This window comes from Calliopsis andreniformis, chromosome 1, assembly GCF_051401765.1.
Source record: "Calliopsis andreniformis isolate RMS-2024a chromosome 1, iyCalAndr_principal, whole genome shotgun sequence".
Classification (NCBI taxonomy): Eukaryota; Metazoa; Arthropoda; class Insecta; order Hymenoptera; family Andrenidae; genus Calliopsis; species Calliopsis andreniformis.
Window position 1 is genome coordinate 33663 of NC_135062.1, and position 12370 is coordinate 46032.

At 31.6% G+C, this 12370-nt stretch overlaps 1 protein-coding gene across 2 annotated transcripts in view; it reads left to right on the plus strand.

The window, feature by feature from the left end:
• The first annotated feature begins 806 nt into the window (after nucleotides 1-806).
• Nucleotides 807-12370, plus strand: part of LOC143186241 (uncharacterized protein KIAA2013 homolog) — a 178399-nt gene continuing 166835 nt past the window's right edge. For both annotated transcript variants that reach the window (XM_076389846.1, XM_076389925.1), the window contains exon 1: nucleotides 807-1235. In XM_076389846.1, coding sequence (XP_076245961.1) covers nucleotides 1070-1235 — 166 coding nt within the window. In that variant the 5' untranslated portion in view covers nucleotides 807-1069. The remainder of the gene's footprint in view (nucleotides 1236-12370) is intronic.

Below are 12370 nucleotides of genomic sequence, written 5' to 3' on the forward strand. Positions count from 1 at the left end.
AACTGTAGATTACCATTCACAAGTCAATTACAACTCATGAATTACACGTGATTATTTTCTTTTCATTTTCTGACATGTTCCACTTGTCATTATTATATCTTCTATGGTAAATTTTATAAAATTACATTCTTTATTTGATTTTATTATTATTAATAAAAAATACATTAAGAATTCATTCATTGTAATACATCATACCTTGTATGTAGATATTTAATAAGATAATATTTGTGGCTATCTCATTAAAGATTTAAATCTGTAGTTATTTCCATTAATGAACTGCTCATGTTCCCTATGTCCCTATGTTGTCTCAACTCTCTATTTATAACAGGATTTTATTGTTTGCTAAATTTTTTATTAGATCTTTTACTATTATTTTAACTGTTAACTTTTTATTTGTGTCCGGAGTAATTCTTTTAGAAAAAATTTGTTATATACTAATTTTACGTATGTATGTTTTTAATAATTGGAGAATACATTTTATGATGAATTACTCCAACTACAAAAATAGATTGTTTTTCCATACATTCCATTTCTTATATTTCTCTTGTTCAGTTTACCATTTTAAGAGTCTAGTCATATGATCTTATTTTACATTAGAGGTTAATTACATATACATATATGTAAAATCAGAATATCTTACACCATAAACATTAATGCTGTAAATAAAATACATTTCATTTCAGCTTTGTTTTTCATATGAATTACTAAATATTTCCTTTGAAAACCGTAATTGTGTCTTATGTGACATTGTCATGTAGTGGATATAGATAGTACTTCTCATAACGAATGTATGTATGTATCTGGATTCTGTTGCATTAGAAAATTAGAACTAAATTTTTCTAGGAAGCCTTTTCCGTCGCTTCGTTTGATTAAGGTGGAATGTTTTGATTAAACTGAATGTACTTTGTGGTCAGCTAAACAGTTTATATTCATAGTATAAAATCTAGATAGTACACGCTGCAGTAAACTAGAAAGGTTATGTGAATATAAGGCTACGAAAACCGACTGCCTAAAGAGTGGCACAAAACCGAAGTGTACAAATCAACTAATTACGATACAATTTGGAACAATGTTTGACAATCGTGAATTTGGAAAACGAATACGTCGATTGATGGACGGGAACTATTCATCTCGCAAGATTTTGATACTTATTATCATCTGTAGTGGAATATTTGTTTATTTTGGTCCACATTTTGCACAATGGTTTTTCTCTTCTACAGGAGATGCAATACAAGGTAATAAATTAAATTCAAGATAGAATTTATTTTACTTTAAATTCGTTATATAAATACCATATGATATATGTCTTATTATTAAAAAACGAATTACGTGTTGCTAAATTCACCACACCATCGTATGAAAATTATCTATGTCAAAGATGTATTGAGGTTTCTAATAGTATATTTTAATGCTAATATTGATGAATATTTAATTATAAATATAGCAATGTAACACATGCTATAATTAATAATTATGATATTCTGTTACAAATAATAATGATTCCCATGGTTAAATGACATATTGAATTATTCATATATATAGTTCTTTTCAAAGGTAACCATATTATCTTAAAGTAATAATAAAAAATACATGCTATGTTCAATTTTCACCTAAATATTTTTAGAAACATTAGAAAAGCTCATCATGTTTTCTATAGCTACATGTCTAATGTCTTCATTTTGCAATAATGTCTTGAAGTTAACTTGTTTGAACATTAAACTAACAATTGGAAAATTCTATAATGTTGCAGATATAAAAAGTTCAATAGAATAAGATAAAGCAATTAGATATATTCAAATTATTTAATGCATTAATATATTACTCAAAGTAATTACCTCAGATTTATATAAATTGGTATACATCCCATGTATATTAATTAAATCATTGTTGATAATAATTGTACAATTACGTTTCCTTTTATGTATCACAATCTCTATGTAAATGCATCATCAATTTTATAGAAAATATGCAGCAAACACTTGAGGAAAAATACTTCTAATTTTTTATAATGATAATTAGAATGAATCAGCATCATTATTCATAGCTGAATAATGGTATTGAATTATACCATTGTCTGTATGATATTTTTTATTTAGCATATATAGTATATATAGTTACTATTTTGTAATAGTGCTATGTAGTTATTAATATAATTTTTTGATTAATTTTGTCATGCATATCACTATCTTTCATACAAATATTGAAGTTGTTTGAGAAAGTACACATATGTTTCGCAAGATGCTTCAGGTATTTATGGACAGGACATTTGTATTCGTAGTAAATAGATCAGGTTAGTATTATTAAATACTGTGAATGTAAAGCATATTAAAGTATGTAAAGAGTAATATGTTTTGGTATAAATTCATTTTGAAAGACTGAAATTAGTCTTTAAAATTATCACAATTCTCTGTTTTCTCTGTTAGTTTTTTTAGTTTTTTATATTCTAAAGTTACAGACATTACTGAAATATAAATCTTTATTACTTAAAAACTGCATTGTGTGCATGAAACTATTTTTTAGTTTTATACATGTACTTCAACATTTATAGGCAATATTTTAAAAGTAATACTAATAATAACATTTATTAATAGGCACAGCTTTTTAGTATTATTATTGGTATTTTATTTAATTCATATTTTGCAGTTTACAAAAAGGTTTAATTTTGTCGTAAAAGGGAAAGACAATATATTTATATAAATTAACTCTTTGTGCTCGGATGTCCTGATTTTCTACACACTTTGTTTCCTTAGAAAGGACAACCGAGTGTAAAGAGTTTAGTTTTATTTTAATAAGTACGAATACATACAGAAGTATTCAACTACAGGTAGAGGAAAATTTAGAGGATGATTGTAAACAACAAACTAAGACGAAAATAAAAAATAATGAAGTTATGGTTCAGCCTTTGTTTATTAACTATAAGCGTTTAATATATATAATATATATACTATTGTCATTAAACTTGTGCTAAACATGGTTCCACTTGTAGAGATTAGTGATAAACTATCCAATACAAATTTTGATATGTAATATTCACTGGGTGATCCTCGAAGTGTGTTCCATCCCAAACATGATTCATTACTTTTGAAACATATGAATTTTTGTGAAAACGCTTACTTTTGGCAAAAAATGAGATATTAAGTAAAACTAAAAATGTTAGAAAAAGTAAATTAGTCATAGAAGATCAAAGAGATTTTTCAGTTCTTTTTGTTTTACATAATATACTAACGCGAATTTACTACAAATTATTGGATTCTGTGATATCCTATCGGATTCTGATATTTTTTAAGTATAATTATCATCATGTGGCTACTGTTCACCCATATATTCTCATCAGGATCTCGACATAGATAGTCCTGTTCAATAGATCCCATTTGTTATATGTATAATTAGACGCTTAAACGAACTTAGCTGTTAGTAAAATTCGATTGTAATAAATTATATGAAATGCCTCATTCAAAGATGTTGCAAATATAATTCCTTTTTCGTCCGCCTAGGGAGTAATTTAAGATAAATAACGACTGTTCCATCTTCTTCCACTTACAACCTGCTGCTACTATGCTTCAGAGCTTTCAACTGAAAGGGGGTTAATACTCTGAGGTGCCAAAAAATAAATTCTTTTAGAATTTTTTCATAGGTAAATAGTAAATGGACAGTTTAGTCTTTCTAAGAAAATATATGTGTATGTTTCAGTTTAACTTTTTAATTTTTTGAAAGTTAAAGTATTACAAAATGGCAGAGGTATTCGTTGTTCTCGAAACCTCTACTGTTAGAACATCAATTACTGGTTATCACATTATACAAGAACTGGAAGGTTTGAAATGGAAAACTTTTTGTTCATTCATAAACTAGAAATTATTATCTACAATGTCGTATAGATCTTTTACAAAGCTTTATTAACTGTGGACTGTCTTATTATCAGATCATGATTTTAACTCCAAAAAGACAATTTCATTCGCTTATAAAAAATTAAATACTTGACATATCAAAAAATTGTGACGCTACATTGTAGATAGTAGATTCTAGTTTATGAACCAACAAAATTTTTTTTATTTCAGACCAAGCAACTCCGTTATTTTGTAATATCTTTACATTGAAGAATATGAAAAATAAAACTGATATTTGTATTTGTATTGCCTCAGAAAGACTAACTCCTTTGTTTACTATTTACCTATGAAAAATATTCTAACAATATACTTTCTTTTCGATTTCGGCTTAAGATTTGGAATTTTCTTGAGGGGGATGTAATCGTTTCGGACGAGGTCCGTCCGTCCTTTCTATACACTATTGGAACATTTTTTTGTATTATTTTAATAGTAATGAAACATTAGCAAATTTCAAATTTTCAGAATTTTGTTAATATTTACCCAAATTTGAATCAACAAAAAATGTATTAAAGCTTGAACCTTCTACGTTTTGGTTCTTTTATTTGATTTTACCTAAGAGGATAGGATAGTCACCTAACTTTTAAATATTTCCAAGTTGGTATCCGTTGTTATAATTTCCGTTACAGGAGTAGCATTATCATTGACGTAGACCTAAGTACAGGAGTAGACTTAACATCCCAAATGTATTTTTCTGTCCCAAGTAAACGGGGCTCTAGAGTCCCCTTACCATTTTCGTGTTACTCTCGTCGTTATCGATTCAGTCAGAAAATTTTGTTTTTTTCACTAATATTTCAAACGTAAACTACTTTGAATTTTATGATTACTTAAAAAAATAGACTATGTAACTTATTTTTTATTAATAATAATTGAGATAATTATACTTTTCATGAAAGTATTAGTAAAAATGAAAAAATATGGTAGAAATAACATTAGCATTTTTTGTATCAGAACAGTTGTATAGTAATTCTAACAATAAGCATAGCAAGTATTTAAACAATTTCCTTATACACATTCGATAGAGTTATCTTTTCATTTCATGATTGATTTTAGCTTTTGCAATACTAAATTAATAAAATTGATTGTAAAAAAAATCTGCTCATACTTTGATACTCAACATTATGCTACTCAACAAATAGAATTGGCCTTTAAGACTTTGAAGCGCTACTGATTGCTATTTTATCTGTATCATTAATATATTTAAAATCCTCGGTGCGTGTTGTTCAAAGGGTTCACCTGAGTTCTCAGTGACTTGAGTTCAGAGTCATAAAAAAAGATTCCCTCCGCTCGATTTCAAGAGAGCTTTCGTGAAGAAGTAAAATATCGTGATCAAGAAAGTCTAACTTTCACGCTACAGATACAAATCGGACGTAGGAGAAAGAAGATGGACGAGCATGAACTACTCCATTCCAAAATAACTGATATTTCATATGTGTGAGTTTAAGTTAACCTCTCCGATGCCGTGCTGATGGGTCGAAAGCATTGATACTGCTACAATGTTGATCTCGTATGTGGTCATTTTTCTATGCACTCACCATGACGAACCCATGAGTGCCAAATTTTATTTTATACACTTACAAATTTTTCTTTAATCGTTACAATACGTAAAAATAAAAAGCACACTACCTGTTCAGAGTAGCTAAGTGAGCATAAATACTAATTTCATACAGTGGGTGTAGAAAGTGTTCGTACATCGACTAATTTCGGATAATGTGAAATTGTAGTTTATTAACTAATTTTTTATAAACAAAGAGTTTGCACATATTCTCGGAAATCTCTAGAACAGATACAGTGCAAAAAAAATTAGTTGATTGAATAATTTGCAAAGTTATCAAGAAAAAAAACAAAATATTGACTGAAATATAAGAGCAATAAGTATTCGTACACGAACTACATTTTTTAAAACTCATTAGAAATTCATGAGAAAAACGTGGAAATTAAATTTATTTGACAATGAAAAAGTAAAATAAACAGTTAATTAATATTTAGTAGGATTTCCTTTTGATTTTGTAATTGCTGCGACTCTTGTTGGCATTGAATTTACTAATTTCGCTGTTACGCTGGATTGAATCTTATTCCATTCTTCCATAAGAGCATTTTTTAAATCTTCTTTAGAGGATATTTCATGTTTTCTAATGTGATGTTCCAAGTAATCCCATAGGTGTTCGATGAGGTTAATATCGGGAGACTGTGGTGGAGTTTTTATATGTGCTGGCGTATTATCCGCGTAATATCCACATCCTCGTATTATATACCGTATGCTTTGGATCATTATCGTCCATCAGACCCGAAAATATTAAATTTACTCTCGTCATTAAAGATTACTCGGTTCCAGTACTCCATTGATGTGGTAACATTATTATTTGCGAACTTCAATTGTTTCTTCCTATTTGCTTCACTAACGAAATATTTTTTACAGGCCACCCGTCCGTGGTACCCTTGACTCCGCAAAAAACTACGTACAGACCTAACCGAGAGTTTAATATCCAAATTATTTCTAAGGTGCTGATCTATTTTTATTGCTCTAATCCTTGAATCTTGGTTTACCATTCTAATAATCGTTCGTCCGGTATGTTGGTTAATTTTACGCGGACGTCCACTTCTTGAATTGTTTTGCAATTTCTTCCGTAATCCGTATCTATCAACTATACTTTGTATGGTTGAACGAGGTCGGTTTATAATCCGCGAAATTTCCGATAAACTTTTGCACTGATTATGCAAATTAATAATAATTTTTCTTTCTTCTACCGTACTTTCTCTACGTTTTCGTTCCATTTTCAACGACAGTTTCGAATAGTACACGGTCTCGAGTTCGACTGGTGCCGACAACGTTTTCAAACATACTGACGATGCCAATCATAACTAATAAACAATCATGTAAAATGTTTACATTCAAAACTCGCTTGCAGATAGTTTGAAATCAGAACTGAACGAGAATACTTATTGTTCTTATATTTCGGACAATATTTTGTTTTTTTTTTTTTTTGATAACTTTGCAAATTATTCAACCAACTAAATTTTTTTTGCAGTGTATCTGTTCTAGAAATTTCAGAGAATATGTACAAACTCGTTGTTTATAAAAATTAGTTAATAAACTACAATTTCACAATACATATATTATTCGAAATCAGTCGGTGTACGAACACTACATCCACTGTACGTAGTTTTTCGACCTGTTCAAGTGTTTCTACGCGTGCGAGAAGAGGAATATCCCTCATATGAAGTTAGAATTAGGCCTTAATAATCGAAAGTATGTGTTGGATGTTTAGCAGGTTTGGCTTCCAAAAGATAAGTATTTATTAAGAACAAAAATAGAAAAGAAAATAGTGTACAAGAGTACGGTCAATTCAGCGACCTAACGTTTCGAGTGTTCGTACTGAACTGCTTGCACGGAGCGCAAAAATACAATACTCCCTGTACGGAGGGAAGAAATTCACTCTTACCGTTTTTGGGAAAAACCCAGCAAGGTAACGGTAAGCGACAGCAGTGACTCAGGATGCAAAACTGACCGTTTTTTTATGATGCATTGTCAGGCCGGAGCTTCGCCGAACGTACATCAAGGCTATACCTTCTCAGGTAGTTGGAAAAATGAAATTACATCTAAAACTGTAGATTCAAAATACACTGAGTCGATTTATGAAAAATCTAACAGTATGAAATTCTACATTTTTTATTAAATACTGACGCAAGTATCAGCAATCGATTCCTTGTGTTTTTTCCGGTGAAAATGATATGAAATCCGATGTAATTTGAACGAGTTTTGAAGAAATTATGTGGAAAAAATATTTGCAAAGTTTTAAACCAATTTTGTTAAATTACATAGTATTTGGTTTCATTTTAAGCGTGAGAACAAAAGAAATTAATTTCTGTTACTTCCGTGATGATACAACGCATAATAACAAAACTGATATTTTATGATAAAGTTATAAATCTTTATCTGCGAGGCCCTACAATCACCTACCAGTCTTTGCCGCTCAACATTGATACATGAGAAATCCCCACTTTTAGTCCTGGAGTTATTAGCGTAAATACTTACTACTACTTGCTGAAAATCGTTAATTTTTGTTAAATGTGCGGTAATCAAGCAAGAAAGTGATCATTTCAATAATTTTGAAATATGCTGTCGGGGACACAATTTCAAGTAACTTTTGGTAGGTAAGCGATTATCGCCGTGCCGCTTAGCTTTAGTTTCCGAAATATATTCAAAAAACCTTATTTGTGAATGAAAATAAGGTTTGTTGCTAATACTTCAGAAATTATAGCTAAGTGGCGGTTACATGCATAGGAAAGTTGTTCAAAATGTTGAGGTATGTTTTACAATATATTTCAGTTTCATAAAATTCGAGAAGTAGCTCATTTTCTGCATAATTAATAATAAGTATGAACGAACGAACCTCTTACATTCACCGGATAAAAATGATAGCAATCACAACAGAATTTGCATCATTTTTAATCCTTCATGACATACCGTCCGAATCGTATACTTTACGAAAAGTAAGGTTGAGTCGAGTCATAGTGTGAAACTTCACGATGATTAATTCTTCTATCAAAACCTAACGATTGCTTAATTCTTCAATCCGCGCCATCTCCACCAGAGATAAGTCACACGTATTTACGAATACTATAGACCCTGTCTTAACCAACACTATTTCAGTGATTAGTTCTTCAACTGATCGATATTCACGGGAAGAAGATGCTAAAAATACCTTCGGATTTCTAAGTCGGTACTGCAGTTTGTCTGTGGACATGAAACCTCGCAAGATGTTAAATCTGTTTATACAGGGTGTAACAAAAATGTTGTAGTTCCTTGAAAGGGGTGATTTCAAACAACTTTTTCCTTAGCGAAAATGTTAGATGAGGCTTCGCTAACAAGTTATTAACGAAAAACACCGGTCAATAAGAACGCCAGTTTGCCGCGCGAGCGACCGCGGTAGCGTTGGCTACGCGCTCGAAGGAAATAGCATTAGTATGAAAACTGAAAGCGACATAATAAATAATACCGAGTCGTTCTTTTGTTTATCACTTGAAATGAATAATTAATTAAAATCGAGGAAAACTACGTGCAACGTAAAAACACGAGTACACAGCTTTTTGTTGAAGGAGAATCAAGAATAATAATTACTTGATGTGAGAGAACAAGGAATACGTAAATTTCCTTTTCCAAGGAATACGGAGAATTAACGTTGAAGATAAAAACGTTGAATGTAGTCTGCATTAGATTTAACAAATAATAATCATTATTGAATTAAATGCAATTCACCTGTAGTTTGTAAACCTGTGTCACTGCGTCACTGTATCGATCCTGGTCATCGACCGTTGAAATGGTTTATAGGGTAGAATTTTTCTAGAGAAGCTCCTTCTACCCCCACGTAGTTTTCCATCGTTCTATTATGAGTTAACTCCCACTATGACAACAAGATTAAGAGCGAAAAAAATCAGTATCCGTCAAAAAAACACGTGCTTTGCAGAAGTGCACAACGAACGGATCATCAAGCAGTTTTACGAAAGCGCTCACTCCACCCTTTTACTGCCTACGTATCCAATGCTTCGAGACAGAAAACAGATACATCGTGCATGAGTCCAAAAGGGTCCGCAAAGAAGAGAGTCTTTTCCGTCCCTGAAAGATAAGAGAACAATTTTGTTCAGCAACCCTGGTAATCGCTAGCGCAGCGGGAGGGGGGGGGGGGGGGGGGGTTCTCTGGCCTGGAGCGACAATTTTGAGTACCGAGGATACGCTTTCGAGAAAATTGCCAACATACTGTATTGTTGATTTACTCCCATAATTAAATGTGCAATTTGCAAGTAAGATCTGCCTTTCGTATGCAATTTATAAATTACTTCTCTTTCAGTTATTGATACTTTACTAGTTTTTCACCCCATTTTAAACATAGACTGACTTTGGTGAAGCGATACTGAGTACTAATGTAACGTTTAGTATGTCGAACAAGATATCATACCAAGGTCCTTTAAAGATGTAAATATTTTGATTTCATACGTGAAGAATTCATACAGTACGTATATTCTTAAAATTACATTTTTTTATATTGACAAATTTTTTCACAATAAAGTTTATATGAATTTGAAAATTCCAGTATACATTCCCCTTCATAAGAATATCGTAACTTGTATTGTTAAATAATAATAATCATTTACAGTGTAAAATTGTAAGGGTTCTCCAGAGACTCACTGTACCTTGTCAATGATATTATTGCATGAGCGCATGTACTACGTGAGTTCGGCTCCTCGAGAGAGAAAGCGAATGTTAGCTTTACTTTCTCACTCTTAAAACGTTGTATTTAAGTTCATCTTTTCAAGTCACCGGCAAATGGCATGAGCCACGAGCTATACGAATGCGACTGTTGCGTATGCATCGTATACGTGACCTTTTTTAACTCTTATTGAGAGCTGGAATGCACTGGACGCATAGATAAAGGTCTCTCGCGTGCATTTGCTTTATATAAAAGTTTTCGGAGAATCCTAACGAAGACGTTAAGTAATACCTATACCCCCCCCCCCCTTTTAATAGCCAAATTTTGAGTATATAAAGGGCTGGAGATCGGATCCCCTGGGCTCAGTTCTTGAGTATTAGACGAACATTACTTTGTTCAATTTATTTATTGTAAGATTGGATTTTAGTCTCTTTCGAAACACGACGATTTACTATACTGTATTTATCAGTTGCTGTTAGGCATTATTTTACTCTGAGATCCCCGCATTTCTCAGTGCGTCAAAACTCAGAGTGGTTTAGCTTCGCGACACTATCACATAATTATCAACTGTAAAAGACCTATGTACTTTAAGTAAATTAGTCTATAATAAAGTATAGACCTATTTAGTTTATATAACAATGTAGCTATTAATTTGGAATTTGAAGTACGATTAATTTATTTAAAAAACCAAGAGTCAATATCCAAATCTCATTATATCGAATACAGAGTAATATACTCTAACCGTTCAGAGTATATTGTTCAAAACATAAGTTACGGGCCTTTATCAACTATCTCAGAGATATTCCTGTGTTTCTGACACGGGCCTATCCTCGAGATTTCCTTTAGTGGTACCCCCCTGTTTAGGACACAGGTCTCTCGGCGAAACTCTCTCCCTATACAGTACCCCCGTATCAGGGTCGGTTTAGATTGTTTGACGCCCGGGGCTATCAAACCTTCGGAGGCTCACGTGAAAAGTGGGTGGGGGGGCTTTTTTGTGACAACACATATAATAAACTAAGTTGAAATGTTTTTTCCTTGATTTTAATTGTGCAAAATCTTGTACTACATCTTCAAAATCGATAGACTTTAATAATTCTGATTCAGTCGTTAAACATCCTAAGGACGATAACCGATCATCTAACATCGTTGATCTGTACATGTTCTTTATTCTCTTTAAAACAGAAAATGATCTTCCTGCCTCACAATTCGCAATAGAAATGCTTACAAATAGTCCATATGCAATATGTACACTAGGGAAAACATCGATTATTTGTCGATCGACTATCCAGTTCAGTAGTTTCAAAGGAGAGAGTGATTTGTCTGTTTCATTTACAATTTCTGTGCGATTAGAAAAGGAACCTTCAGGTTGTGATTTTATTAATGAAATGAATTGCTCTAATTCATTAACTAAATTATGTTTCAAATCCATCGCATATGTTTTAACTAAATTTAGAGCTTTCATTTGCATTTCATCTCTATTGATTGTCAATATCTTCGAAAATTCAGAATGTAATTTTTCTATAAAATCAATTAATGATAGCAACACCTTATTAGCTGTATTTAAATCTACTTTAACTTTTTGAAGGTATGTACTAGTAACATTAAATCGACTTAAAATTTGATGCCACAATCCCGCCATAAATATGTTTCCTAATTTAATAATATTATTCAGTAAAGATGAAGCTTCGTGTCGAGTATCCAATTTTTGAGTTTCATCTTCAGCTAACACATTGAATGCCTTGTATATCTCATCGAAGTTTTTAATTAATGCTTTTGTAACATCTGCTCTGCATGACCACCGAGTGGCTGATAAACTTGTAAGTTTGAAGCTTGTATTAGCACATTCCATCTGGTGTGGAAGAACTAAAGAAAGTGTAAACACTTTGCAATAAACGAAAAAAAATTAGTAGCATGTATACTTTCACCAACGCTACATTCCCCAATCAAATTTAAAGAATATTCAATGCATGGAGCATAAAATGCTAATTCCTTTTCTGTTTTCAAATACGCTTGCAAACTAGAACATTTACTAGACCTGTTACTAGCATTGTCATAAGTTTGTGCACGGCAATTGCTAATATCTATTTCATGTTCCTTAAACAATTCTAATATTTCGGCGCTCATTGATTTATCAGTATGGCTTTTAATTTGCAAAAAACAGAAAAACACTCATAAATATGACCATTTAGATAATATCGAATTATTACAGACAATTGATCAACATGAGCAATGTCGGGAGTAGAATCTACAAGTGTCCAATATTTAGCTTCTTTTACTTCA